General features: G+C 38.8%; 1 protein-coding gene across 14 annotated transcripts in view; it reads left to right on the top strand.

Annotated features, from left to right (window-relative positions):
- Arms (Ankyrin repeat-rich membrane spanning) overlaps positions 1-15,000 on the top strand; it is a 661,393-nt gene that overhangs the window by 568,651 nt on the left and 77,742 nt on the right. For 4 of the 14 annotated variants that reach the window (XM_076190415.1, XM_076190420.1, XM_076190414.1 and 1 more), the window contains exon 2: positions 5,672-7,659. The exons of the other annotated variants lie outside the window; for them this stretch is intronic. In XM_076190415.1, the coding sequence (XP_076046530.1) occupies positions 6,349-7,659 (1,311 nt within the window). In that variant the 5' untranslated portion in view covers positions 5,672-6,348. The remainder of the gene's footprint in view (positions 1-5,671; positions 7,660-15,000) is intronic. 14 annotated transcript variants of the gene reach the window in all.

The raw sequence follows: 15,000 nt of genomic DNA, 5'->3' as shown, positions 1-15,000 counted from the left end.
CGACAAGTGAGAGGGAGCCACAGGATTGAACGAAATAGTCTCGAAATTTGGAAAGGTTCATTGATAGTAGCGTAAATTGTCGTTATTATTATTATTTTTGGTTATCTGTTTGTTAATTAATATATTTAGTTTATTTATTATCATTTTGTTTTAATTTATTTTTATCATTTATTTATTCCTTTATATATATTTTTTCTTATATAAATCTGTTAAATCTGGCAGTCGTTACTGCTCGAGTTCGTCTACTTAATTATGACGTCATATCGTTGGCAGCAGTTGACCTCAAAACTTTTATGATTTTTTCCGTTCTTCGTCTATACGGGATTCCGCTTTCATTTGATGTTATATATGTTCAAAAAACGAACAATATATATAATATCACGAAAAATTGTAGAATGAAGCGAAATTATTTGGAAAATAAATTCTATATATAAATCTGGGGACAGCCAAAGATTTTTGGCGCCATTTATTACGCAGAGCGAGGTTGGGTGGTTCTTGCATTCCACGCGCATGTACACATAAACGCACATAAACGTACATATGGATGTATACAAACACATGTTCGAGATGGTAAGCACACGCACATACACTTATGCACGTACACATATACACACACATATACACACACGTATATAAACACACACATGTGCACGAGCATGTACGAATTGATGTCAATATTATTTGACAAGAGAACGAGTCTGTCTAATAGTGTGATTCATCCGTGTAAAAATAGAGAGAGAGAGGGAAAGAGAGAGAGGTGGGGTGGAGAGGGAGGAAAAGAGAGGGAGAGAAGGAAGAGAGGGGAAAGAAAGAGAGGAGGAGGAGACAGAGAGAGAGAGGGAGAGGGGGATAGAGAAAGTGAGAGTGAGTGAGGGAGAGAGACGATGAGGAGGCAGAAAGAGAAGGAGAAGGAGGAGGAGGGAGGAAGGTGGGGAGTAGGAGGAGGAGGAAAGGAATTAAGGGAGAGGTTTAGGGAGAAGGCGTGGGAACAAGGGAAGAGAAGGAGAAAGGAAGGAAGGGAAGATGCATTTAGGGAGGAAGAGAGGGTAAGTGGAAGGGAAAGGAAGGAAAGGGAGAGAGAGGAGATTAAAGAGGAAGAGAGGGAGTGAGGGAATTTGATCTTCTAGTAGCTGATGGTTGTATATGGAAATGTCAAGTTCAAAAGGGACCCACTGCTAGGTCGTTCTTTCATATATATTTTTTCTCAATCTACATAGATTTGTATTTCTTTTTTATATATACTTTTTCGTTTATCTATTTGTTTAATTACGTTTATTTGCATTCGTTCAGGCAGTCCATTAGCCATTTTGAGTCCACTGCTGAACAAAGGCCTCTCTGATACCATCTCGTGAATCACGCAACTGAGCCAACCTCTGCCACGTCACTCCTGCAAGCTTTCCTATCTTGTCTCTCCACCCTCTGTCTGGTCTCCCTCTTCTCCGCTTTCCATCTCGCGGCATCCAGTCAGTAACACGCTTGTTCCATTGCCCACCATTCGTTCGCGCTAACTTCCCAGCCTTATTCCATTTCCTCTCCTTCATCGCTTCCACAATATCTTTCACTCCAGTCTGCTCTCTCTCTCTCTCTCTCTCTATTCCAGCTTCCTCTCTTTCGGTCTTTCAGCATTATTCTCAGTACTGACCTTTCCTGGCAAGAGGTTCATTTCATCTGAGAAGGAGCAAGCTCTGGTGAAGGAAGGGTAAAATCGATTTTACTTGTGGAGTGGAGTGGAGTGGAGCAGGCGGTGTCTGGAGAGTGCCAGTCGAAGTCTTAATCACATCACGCGATGGGCTTGGAGTGCGGAAGTCTGTGCTAATCAAGGTGGGCTCGATTTGCTGATATAGAAGCCAAGGGATAATTGACAATTGGTCAGGCTACTTTTGGGCAAGATAGAATGGACACTAAAAACAAACAAACAATATTTATTTATTTATCTATTTATTTGTTTATTTACATATTTATTAATTTGGTTATTTAGTTATTTACAAGTTCACTAGTGTGGGAAAACTGACACTGACAAGTCACAATCACGCTGAACGTTTTTCCGATTTGTGCAAAATGTTATCATAACACAATAAATAAATAAATAAATGAATAAATAGATAAATACATAAATAAGTGAATAGATAAAAATAGATAAAGAAATACATAAATAAGTAAATAAATAAACAAAAATAATAAATGAAAATAGATTAATGAACATAAAGATAAATAGAAAATAAATTAAAGTAGACCCAAGCAAATAGAAAATGAAATACAAAATAGAAATTAATCAAATAACAAACACAAATAGAATAGATTAATGGAACATAATTAAAAACAAGATGACTAAGGCACAAATTCAGACAGCCCCCTCCGTCCATCTCTCCCCTCCCTCCTCTCCCTCTCCCTCCTCTCCCCCTCCCCTCCACTTCCCTTCCCCTTCCGCCCTCCCTCCCCCTTTCTCCTGTTCGTGCCCTCCCTTCCCCTTCACCCTCGCCTTCCTTTCTCCCCTCCCCCCTGCCCCCTCCCCTCCCCCCTCCCCCTCCCCCCTCCCCCTCCACCTTCAACCCTCGTTCGCTCTGAAGACAAAAAAAAAAAAAAATCTTGTCCTCACTTTGAGGCATCTGGCTTGTTGCACTCTCTCTCTCTCTCTCTCTCTCTCTCTCTCTCTCTCTCTCTCTCTCTCTCTCTCTCTCTCTCTCTCTCTATCTCTCTCTCTCTCTCTCTCTCTCTCTCTCTCTCTCTCTCTCTCTCTCTCTCTCTCTCTCTCTCTCTCTCTCTCTCGTGCATAAAATGACTGTGTTTCCGGGTGGTACTGGTGGGCTTCAAAGGTTCAGTCGATCCTTGTTGTCGTCGTAACCTTGTTCTTCTGTCGTTCGCTAGAATAGATTATTCAGCGAGTGTCCTTATAGCGAAAGGTCATTTAATCTATTAATAATTGTTTGCTTAATCTATTTAGTTCTACATTTACTTTGAAACGTATTTGGTCTCTTCAAATACGCAAAAGAGTGACTTACCCACAAGTCTATACACAGATATATTTGTATATACATATATGCATTTGCATATACACAAACATATATTTATATACACAGATATATTTGTATATACAAATATGTATATGTATGTTCACAGTCGTATTTGTATATACACAGACGTATTTTTATATACACAGACATATTTGTATATACACAAACATTTTATATACACAGACATATTTGTATATATACATATGTATTTGTGTATACATTGATGGGTATATACATAGATATCTATACACACAGATGTGTATGAATATATATTTGTCTGTGTGTTTTTTATGGTCATTATTTTAGCCTAATTTGTCCGCAGCCATCTTTGTTTACAAATTCTCTTTTATGTAGGTTAGAGATTACAAGTCAGGTTCCCTAATCTATTGCATCATACATTGTGCTTTATCTCAAATCCCCTCAATACCGTAACCTCCTTCGTACATTTCATTCTGGCTAAAAACAGGCGATTTTATTCAGCCCAGGAGACAGGCACCACCGTGAAGGTGACCTGGGGCGATCGAGACCCACTCAGTTCAATGAAATTGTCTGTTTTTAGCCAGAAAAAGAGATATGATGTTCGTCACTTTGTTGAAAGTTGTGGGGGGTAATGATAAGGAAAGGGAACGGAACTGAGAGGCGCCTTGGAGTCACTCCCAGTGCGTAGTACTTGAGACTTGTAACCTCGTGATGTCAGTGGATGGGTAGATCTATTTACGAATAAAATCACCCGGCGGCAGTTGGTGTAGATACAAAAGGTGGTGGCCAGTTTCTATTATCAGTTATCAAAGTATAATAGAGTTTTTTATCTACTTTAATTTTCTTTAGTCTTATCTGCTTTATTTTGATTTATTTGATTTTGATTTATCATTCTGTTATATTTCAATCTTTCATTTTCTATTGTATTTAATGTTATCTTATTCTATATAGTTTCTTATTTTATTTCATTTGATCTTATTCGTTTCTTTATTATTATTATTTATTCTATTTTATTTTAATTCACCGTATTTTCTATCCATATTATTCGTTTTCTATTTCGTTCATTTTCATTTAAATTTTCTTCCCGTTTTCTGTTCAGGTCTCCGATAGACCTTTGTTTTGGTTCCGCCACTGTTGAAATCCCGTTGAGACTGATTCTTCCAAATATTTGAAGTTGATTTGTAAATAGATGGAGGGTTGGTTTCGGTCTCGATCAGCCCCCTCGACCTGATGGCAATTGTGCCGGATAGTCTTGTTGCTGGTGCCAGATTATTTCGTTTGGCCGTCGCTGCCGAGTTTCGAACTCGGACTCGAGTTTAAGACGCCCGTTTGTTACCCTTGTCCCAGTAAAGGGTGGATATATATATATATATATATATATATATATATATATATATATATATATATATATATATATATATATATATATATTTAGAAAAGCAAAGACAATTGAGAGATTGGGTGGAGGGAGAAAAACGAAAATGATTTAGGAATTTATCTACTCTAACGTTGCGACCAAGTTGGTAGTCTTCTTCAGAGAGTTGTCAAAAGAAAGTTTAACACAAGTCGCTTTTTATACCGCTCCTGATGGGTCCTCGGTCAGGTCCCAGCGACTGGGTGGTGATCAATTGTCCGGTGTTTCACCCAGACAACTTGCCCCTTTTAACAAACAAATAAATACCTCTCTTCCATTTGTGTTCATGGACACAGCTTCAACCGTTCTTCTTGCCTTCTTCTCTAAACCTTTTTGGAGAATTTTTCACCTTCCAGTGGTACAGGTGTACATACTTGTCCATATGTTGAACTAAGGAGTTTGATGTTCTGTTGTCTTTAAGGCCATTTCTATGTTCAGTTAAGCGCTTATCCAAGCTCCACATTGACTTACCAAACTATGAAGCAGGGCATCCTTTAAATGGAAGAGAGAGATTTGTGTGTCAAATGGGGCAAATGTCCTCGTGCTAGACGCGATGAGACGGGTAAAACACCGGACAACTGATCCTAACCCAGTCGCCGTGACCTGACCGAAGGTCTATCAGGAGGGTATAAAATATGACCCATGTAAAACTCTACAGACAACTCTCTATATACACAGACGTATTTGTATATATATATATATATATATATATATATATATATATATATACAGATGTCTATATACATAGATTTATACTCGTATACACAGATATATATGTATATCGTTGTCTGTTCCTTCTTCCTCTGTACGGGATTCCGCTTTCACTTGTATGAGAACGTGTTTTCATGTATCTATTTCATTGTTCACATCTCACTCTCATTTTTTCATTCATTCATTCATCCATTCATTCGTTCATTCATCCCTAAGGTAATTTTGGGGTCAGATCAGGCCCGAATTGTGTTAAAATCTGGATAAAAATCTCGTGCTGGCCTGAATAGACTATGTAAAGCACGTCACGGCAGTGATAACTGTGATATGGTATCCCTGGAACACACTATTTGAATTAACTTGATAAGATAAACTGTAGCTACAAGCTCGTACGCTAGTCAGAAGTTTGTGAAGTGATATCTAAACTCGCCTTCAAAATATGGACTGGAACAAGTGATATAGACGGGTATTGTTTCATACTGAACTCTGTATATCGTCTATTTCATTTCTGTTTTTCTTTGTGATAATTTTTTTCCCATTTTCTGTTTTCTATTTCCAGCATTCCAAGTTGTTTTCCTAAAGTCACCCCTCCCAATATTCCTTTCTCTTTAGTGTTCCCTCAGTCCGTTTTCTCTTACATTAAGGTGCTCACCCATCATTCCACGTCACAATCGCTGGGGTGCACTGTGATACTTTCAGACGTACAGTTTTATATGTTACTACTGTATATTATATAGATATATTTATGGATATATATATAGAATATATATGCAGATTGTTATAGTTTCTGTATATAAAGTATAGGACATATATTGAGCTTATCATTGTACATATCTTCTCCTAACTAACAAGTTAGCTAACTAATTAATTCAAGTGTTTACAATTTATCTTGTTAGTACGGATATTCAGTCCAGTCTTCTGTATGAATATGTCTCTGAAATACACATTAATCTTTTAAACACAAACAAACGCTGTTGACACTGAATCCAGTTTAAAGTACAATTAGTTTATATCGTTGTTATTGCCAAGTTTGTTCTTTAGTGTTATTTAACGATGGTTGAAGCATATTTGGTAGGGCAGATTTAAGAAAGGTTGTCATTCTCAAGACCTTTTGAGCCGGCCTCTGTCATTCTCAAGACTTTTTGGGACTTTGTTGTCTAACAAAGGTCCTTTGTGTATGTGTCTAGGTACCGTAGATCATTTCTAGCGTTCTAACTTGTCCAAATTACTTGCACCATGGATTACTCCTCCTTTACCAAACAAGACACACGCTCAACTACCTCGTCGTCCGTGACAATGAGTCAAAGTGAAACAAACAAGAGAATACTTAAGAGTAGTAGCATTAGTAGTTGTAGTGTCAGTGATGGCCATATCTCATATACTAGTAACAACTCGACAGTATTCAAACCAGTACTAACTACACTTCCCTCTAGTCCAAGTAGCAACACACCATGTACAAGTAGTTCCCTCTTGACAACTACATCAGTAGTTACGAGGATTAGTTCTAGTCCGGCCCCATCGTTAGTTTTGACCCCATCCTGCCGAACGACCCATTTAGACGCCAAAGGCACGCCCATCCTCATTCCCACCACCACGTCTATTCCAACCATATACCTCCGTCAGACAACGCCCAACACAACGCCTAAACAGTCTCCCGCGCCCTCTCCCCCTTCCACCCTCACCCGCCACCAGAGGTACAAGTACGAGAATGGTGCCAATTATGATTTCAAAAATAATGCCAAGAGTTACAGTAACGGCAGTGAGGGTAACCCTTCTCGGACGGAAACGGCCTCGGCGTTGGTTCTGAGTACAGATGGTCTTCCTGTAGGTTCTCCTAGACGATACCCTCCTCTTATAAGAATGAACAGTATAAACTCAGATTCTAGTCACCCTTTTCCTTCCTCGCCGTCAGTTTTACCTCCCCCGTTCTCCCAATCTTCTTCCACTTCTCCCCCAACCTGTAACATGGCAAATTATGCCTCTTCGTCTACGTCAACGACGTCGACGACGACGACTTCCACCACGAGCGGAACAACTCAAGGTGGACAAATCACCACGTCAACGTCGATATCGTGCATATGCACGACCCCACCAACAACCGCGTCGTTAGTGATGACAACACAGAAGACTTCGGGCGTCTCCGAAGGATCTCTGGTTCTTTCTTCGCCTCCCGACTCGAAGTCGCCTCAGACGAGAACGACGTCTACAGACCTCAATCTCCCTGCTTCGCCAGGGGCCTCAATCTCGTCCTCTGAAGACACCAACACTCTCCACCTTCCTTCGAGAGCTCCTCATCGAACTCCGAGTGACGACCACATGAGTGATGACGAGGACACGCCGAGTATTGCTGGAGAGTCTGTTGGAGTTGCTCGTGGGGTGCCTAACAGACCCTCCCTTGTCATCCCGACCCCAGAGCACAACCAACGGAGGGGTTCCCTCCTATCCATCCTCTCCATCACTCCAACAACAGCAAGACGTCCCTCCATCTCGTCACTCCTAAGTCTCACTCCAAGCGTTCGAAGACTCTCGTTTAACCTTGGAGGAAGGGTGAGCTTCAAATGAATGTTCAAATGTGTGTTCGTAGGATCTAATACATGTAGTTATCTCTCTCTCTCTCTCTCTCTCTCTCTCTCTCTCTCTCTCTCTCTCTCTCTCTCTCTCTCTCTCTTTTACGGAATCTCTGAAATTCGGACAAATCTCCCGATGTTCGGAACGAAGTTTCTAAAATCTAGACAATGCCGATGATAAAGAGGCACTTTTCAATGTTCTGGTAGATCATCGTTCTGAATATTGGAGAATATTTTGTTCATATTAGAGATTCCGAACAGGAAGAGGGATTAACAAAAAACCCACATATGAACAGCTGGATTAACTAATCTTCGTGTGACTTGGTACTCAAAGTAGGTGATGTTTCTAGAGATGTGTGGCTTGATTGTCCCGCTAGATTACTATACTAGATGTTACCTCAACCACCTCGGGCGAAATAAGCCACGCCTCCTTTCTTCGCTAGCCAATCACGATCGTGACAAGAGCGTCTCCGCCCGTTGGAGCGAGGCTAAGATTGGTTCCCCCAGCCAATCACAATGATGACATTTATAGTATTATTGATATGATCCGTATTAATAATGATTTTAACAATAATAATGATGAAAATGATAATGACAATAATGATAATAATAATGGCAATGATAATGATAATAATAATGACATACTAGTAAAAACCAGATTGGTAATAGTAGTTACAATATTAATAATAATGATAATAACAATAACAACAACAATAGATTATTTCAGTGAATAACTGACATACACTTTCTAGATACAGTCCCTAGAAAGTGATTAGAATCCTAAGACAGCCTGTCATCAATGACGTTTACTAGTTTCTATTCATTCAAACATTTGACGATAATGTCAACCATAAAAATTTGGCTTGAATTATCGCACTATATATTAACTTGTTTATAGGGAATTAGCACACACAACTTTGTGGTAATAATAGTTCATTAAATGCCAAATCAGATGAAAAATCGACAAATTTCAAATGGCAAAAGTTATACATCAGACGTAAAATTGTTGTATTCACACAAAATAATATTATTGCCACACACTTCAGGGAAAAAATCATGTCGATCATATGAACATATTTATCTATTTCAAAAATTACCAAAACATTTGCATACTATTATTCTACACATAAAAAGAACAATAAAAAATAGAAAGAAATTCGTGGAGGAAAGAATAGAATGAAAACTATATCTTGATCAGACCATTTCGTTTTACAACCTGTGACTTAAAAAGATATCTCAAGTTTTTGCTCTACATTTCCTTTACGATGCTCGGGGAGATATCTAATCAAACTCGGTCGACCCAAATCCGTGGCAAGTTTGCATGTACTCTTAAAACGGTGACCAACTTTTTATTCTTGTTAATATAATGCGGTTTTTCCCCAGTTGAGGGGCTGTGTGTGATTGCAGACGGGATCTTGATCAATTAAGATCCCATCCTGACCAGAGCCCTTCTACAAGATTAATGAAAAACGCGTTTGTATTAGCCAAAGAAATAAGGTGTGACTGTACCAAAGAATCTGGTGGGCGGAGCTTACGAGTGACGTCATGTCGACTCTGAGAACATTTTCTTTTGTTTTCCTTTTCTTTTCTTTTGATTTGGATACAATTTTTTTTTTCTGTTTGAGATTTGAAATCCATAAAACGTAATTTCAAAATAGCCTGCCTATTGCAAGAAAATGGAATTTCAAAATAGTATGTCATTATAGATTTGATCATTTCTTTGTATTTCTTGTCGGGAATTATTATATTTTGATGTTTTATTGTTAAGCTGACTGTGATAGTTTTGTGTTCCGTCTCTGTGAGATCTATGGCTCATATATATATATATATATATATATATATATATATATATATATATATATATATATATATATATATATATGTATGTATATATATATATATATATAATACAACGCATGCTATGATTTCTGCACCATAAGTAATTTGTCTAAACAAGAACAATGCAGTCTCGGAAAAGAAAAGGTGTAGCTGTGCTTATTACATCCTTATCGTTCTTATTCTCTCCAAAGTGAACTGCCCTGTTCTCGTTTAGACTGGAAGTTGCAAACTTGGAAAAAATAGAAATAAAGGTAATTGATAATTGAGGATTAAAAGAAATCACCAATATGGCAACACCGGCCGGGGGGGGGGGATTCTTCCGCCATGTTAGAAAAAACGGTGGATGGAATATTCTAGAATCTTGTTATTCGTTGGTCCTTTCCATTCTGAATAATCCAATAAGATGGAGACTAAATGTTTTTTGCTCTCTTTAATTAAGGTGTTATCTCCAGCACTCTCCATCTTTCTCCAGCGCTCTCTCCAACGCTCTCTCCAACACACCCTCCTCTCCATCCTTATCCATACATTAACCTAGAAAAAAATAGGAACTAAGTTAGCTAAACTAGTTGCAAAGGAGTTAACTAATCTCTGCCTAATCTCCTTCCACGTCATCTCAGTTAGAATCACCCGAGCAGGAGATTTGTTTGTTAGGAAGTTAACCCAGTTCAATTAACTCGGTTAAGTAACGTGGTCTGCTAGTAAGCTCTAACTCAGAACCTGAGGGTTTAAGTCCAGTTCAAGGGGTTTCTGTAGAGGGTACTTTGTGTCCTAAGCCTTCTTCCCCTTCCTTTCCTCCCTCCCTCTCTCTCTCCCTCTCTCCCTCCCTACCTCCCTCCCTCTCTCTCTCCCTCCCTCCCCCGTTCCCTCCTTTTATCCGTAATCATACTCTACTTTGTATCCGATTGTTCTCTTCCTTCTTCCTTTCCTCCTCTCCTTCTTACTTACTCCTTCCTCCTTCCTTACTTACTCCTTCCTCCTTCCTTACTTACTCCTTCCTCCTCCTTTCCTTTCTCCCTCCTTCCCTCCCTCCATTCATCTCCTTTTTCTTTCTTTCAGTCCCTCCGTTTATCTTTTCTCCCTTTCTGTGTTTGTCTCTATACATCTGTGTCTCTCTCTCTCTCCCTCCTTCTTTCCTTTCTCCCTCTTCCCTTCCTCCTTCTCCTCTTTTCCTTCCTTCTCTTTCTCCTCCTCCTCTTTACCCTCTTCCTCCTCTTTCTCTACTTTCCCCTCCTCCCCTCCTCCTCTTTCTCTTTCCCCTCTTCCTCTTTCCCCATCTCCCTTCCTCTTCTTCCTCTCCTTCCCCTCCTCCTCTTCCTCCTCTCATTCCCCTCCTCTTTCTCCTCTCCTTTTCCCCTCTCCCATATTTTTGCATATTTTCCTTCAAACTCACTTTCATCTTCTTCCCCCGTCGCTCGTACAAATCTCCATTTAATTTTCTGACTTCCGACATCGATATTGCATTAAATTCATCACTGGTCTTGTAATTACACTGGTTTGTTTTCATTTTATATGTCACTCTCACTTATCTAATTTTTCTTTCGTTTATTATATTTATATTTCATCTCATGTATTGTGTATCGTAGCTTTGTTTTATGTTTTTTCAAGTTTTATTGGTTTCCAAAATGTGTCACTTTACTTTTTTTCTAATTTTTTATTACACATGAATGTGTTTTTTTAACACGGGTCAATTTGAATAAAATCAGATGACGCCCGTAGAAGCAAAAGTACCATACGATACCCAAGGGCAGTGGGGGCGGGGGTGGGGGGGGGTGGAGGGTTCTTACGAAACTCATAAATTGTGACTCGACAACAAACTGGCCTTCCCATAAGTGACCACCCGTAAGATGCTTTCCTTGTAAGAGTCTAGGAAGTTTTTAATTTATTTTATTCATATGTTTTTTAATTATCTATTTATCTATATATATTTTATTTTGAGGTGGGAGGATTTCTATGGCAGTAGATATTCTGAAAATTAGACAATTGAATGAAATATCTTCGTCACTGCCAGAATAAACATAAGCGTTAGAGAAAGAAAGAAAAAAATCATCGACCTCAGTCTCCGCTTCTTCCTCTTCACGAAATTTTCATTTTTCTTCTCGAAATTTTCATCTTCGCCCAACTGAGCCTTCGAAAAGAGTAGAGTTGGTTCTCTGAGGTGAATAAAATCACCTGGCGCCAACCAGAAGGTCTTCCTTAACTGTTCAAGAGGATTTAGGAAGTTAACCGAGATAGGTTAACAACGCTTTCGGTGGCTGGTGTCGAAGGAAGTGTCGGAGGGGAAGGTGGTTAAGTGAGATTAGTTAGACGGGGAGGGATTAAAGAAGAAGAGAGTAGAATGAATGGCTCTTCTTAATCCCGACCAGACCGCGCCTCACCGTATGTGTACATGTGTGTGTAATATTACACACACACACACACACACACACACACACACACACACACACACACACACACACACACATATATATATATATATATATATATATATATATAATAAAATATATATAAATATATATATATACACATGTATATTGAGACATTCTGACAGGTTGACATAAATGGGAGTAGGAAACACAGGAGTCTTAGTCTGAATTTATTCCTGACTAATTTCGCAGGTTAATCATTCCCTTAAGAAAGCATACCTGCGAAACTAGTCACGAATAAACTCAAACTAAGACTACTGTGTTCCCTACTCCCACTTAGGTTATATATATATATATATATATATATATATATATATATATATATATATATGTATATATACATACATATGTATATTCATTTGTTTATCTTTATATTCTTATAAAAAAAAATTACAACCGAATGAAAGGCATATTGTCCGCTTTACCAGTATCTTCATGGAGACCTTAATTCCTTAATGAAATAGAATCACTTGGCGGAAGTCTTTACAAACTACACCTGTGCGTCGAACTAAGAGAGGTAAAGGGAAGCGGGGAAGAAGCGGGGGCGAGGGAGGCGTATCATTGAGGGCAAGGAGTGGGTGGGGGGGGGTGGCTGGTGGGGGTTAAAGGCGTCTTAAAGGGGAGAGAACCCCTTAGGTAATCTACCTGTCATCTACCCAGTCGATGAAGTTCTCTCTCTCTCTCTCTCTCTCTCTCTCTCTCTCTCTCTCTCTCTCTCTCTCTCTCTCTCTCCCCTTCTCTCTCCCTCTCTCTTTTCTTGTTTTATGCTGTGTGTGTGTACGTCTTTCAACTGAATAGAATCACCTGGTGGCAGCGAAATGGGGATCCAGGTCTAAGTGTTCCAGTGATTGTCATCTGTCCGAACTATCCTAGTACATAGGGCAAAGGTGACGGATGTACATGGACTACGCGTACATATATATATATATATATTATATATATATATATATATATATATATATGTATATATATGTATATATGTATATATATATATAGTTTTTATGTGGGTACAGCAACATAGCAGTATGTGCGTCTAACACATCTCCTTACACAGCCCCCCTATCCTGCAGGGTTGGTCCCAAGTACAGTCGACCGCACAGTCAAGTCTAATTACAAGTATCTGGATATCCTATAAGTACAAGTACAAGTGCTGTCATTTTGTTATGTACATAAGTCCAAGTACATATAATTATACTTAAGTATAAGTAATTTTTGTGAAAAGAAATCCTGTCACAGGTTCGTAAAACATCATAACATCATAACACTCAATGTACTCAGTACTATCATCACAAAATTCGCTAGATTATACATATACAGTACATAACTTTTTATTAAATACAATGTACTTGTTTGCACTTAAATGTACTTCGTATATTTCGAGTACCTTAGGTCTAAGTACAAGTAGAAGTAACACAGGATTTTTAAATTCCAAGTACAGGTACAAGTACATGAAAATATGCACTTAAATCCAAGTACAAGTACATGTACTAGAACCCAACCCTGCTATTTTGTATTTTGTATCGCAACACTAACCTGACGCAGTATTCCCTCCTCCGACATTAGTAAATGACGAAGTACACCTTCCGGAATGTTAATTAAGCAGCTCGAACACAAAGGCTCTCTACAGCATCGTTTCCCAACCTTTTCCAGCCATAGCACCTCCCCCCCCCCCCGTTGTCATGTCTAAGCAGCCCAGCACCCCTATCTTATTATTAAAAGGATAAAAAGTGAAGTATACTGCTTGATGATTTATTTTCTTGATTCCTTAGAACTGAAACAGATTGACAATATTGTTAGTAGAAGAAATAAGAACACCCTAGAAAAATAAAATAGCATGAATAAAAAGTCAAATATGCACAAATGGGTAATCAGTGATACATATATCAATATAGTTTTTGTGTGCATCACTTCCCAGCGGGTAATCAGGGAATCCGTCACTGTTCCTTTGAGTAAAATCTCCAAGGTCCTGAATAAAACTGCCTGAATAAACTCCTGAAATAGGGAGCGATGACGGAGAAGAACTTTTAAGTTGATGACAGAACAATTATAACTTCGAGTTCCATTTTCTGTGAAACTCGAGCTCAATCTACCGAGAGACCGAGACTGCTGAAGGCTGAATTGAAAAAAATAAATTCTTTCCCAGTCGATCCTTTCCCCGTCCTAATCTAACTTTACCTGACCTAACCTAATTCAATCTAGCCTATTCTAGCTTAACGTAGCCTAACTAACCTAGCCTAACCTAGCCTCATTTGCGTAATCAAGCCTAACTTAAACTAGCTTAACCTGACTTAGCCTAAGCTAACCTAATCTAATGTAACTTAACCTAACCTAATTTAACCTACGTAACCTAGCCTAACCTAGACTAACCTAATCTAACTTAACCTGACCTAATTTAACCTAACCTAACAACCTACGTAACCTAGACTAACCTGACCTAGCCTAACCTGACCTGACAATGACGTCACTCAAAAGTTCATTGTGGGAAAGGACCGGAAGCATCCGAGGCCGAGTATGAGGAGACCCGATGGGAAAGAATTCTTGTTTGAAGAGAGATTGAGTAGAGCAGGAAGACAGCAGAAGGAGCTTTTGTATCAATCAAAATCAACCAATCAATCAATCAGTCAATCAATATGTCTCCGTTGCCACGGCTCTGCATTTTTCATTGACGTCTGTATCGAGTACTGGGTCGTGTCAATCCATCAATCCATCTTGCGGGAGATAACCATCCCAATATTTATTCAGATATTTTTTGTCCTTGCTGTTTGTGCTGGGAGGCGTAAGACGTGTTTTGTCTTCATCGTTTTTTTCTTTTTCTTTTTCTTTTTTAAGTCTAACTAGTGACGATGGTTTTCGAAAAAGAAAAAGAGACATTTTGGCGCCAAATTGAGACGAGTGTTTTGCTTCTAAATTGAAAAAAAAAGTGATGGACTGTAAATTTCTCAAACTTCATAGGAAGAAAACATTATCACAAGCATCATGATCTATTTCAACGAGTTCGACGATGGGAAGGCGTTAATACAAAAAAAAAAAAAAAATGGAAGTTAAAAAAAAATCAGTTT

This window comes from Oratosquilla oratoria, chromosome 9 (assembly GCF_046742065.1).
Source record: "Oratosquilla oratoria isolate Oo_2021 chromosome 9, ASM4674206v1, whole genome shotgun sequence".
In the NCBI taxonomy this organism is placed as follows: domain Eukaryota; kingdom Metazoa; phylum Arthropoda; class Malacostraca; order Stomatopoda; family Squillidae; genus Oratosquilla; species Oratosquilla oratoria.
The sequence above is the reverse complement of the archived record's forward strand: the minus strand, read 5'-3'. Positions and strand labels throughout refer to the sequence as shown.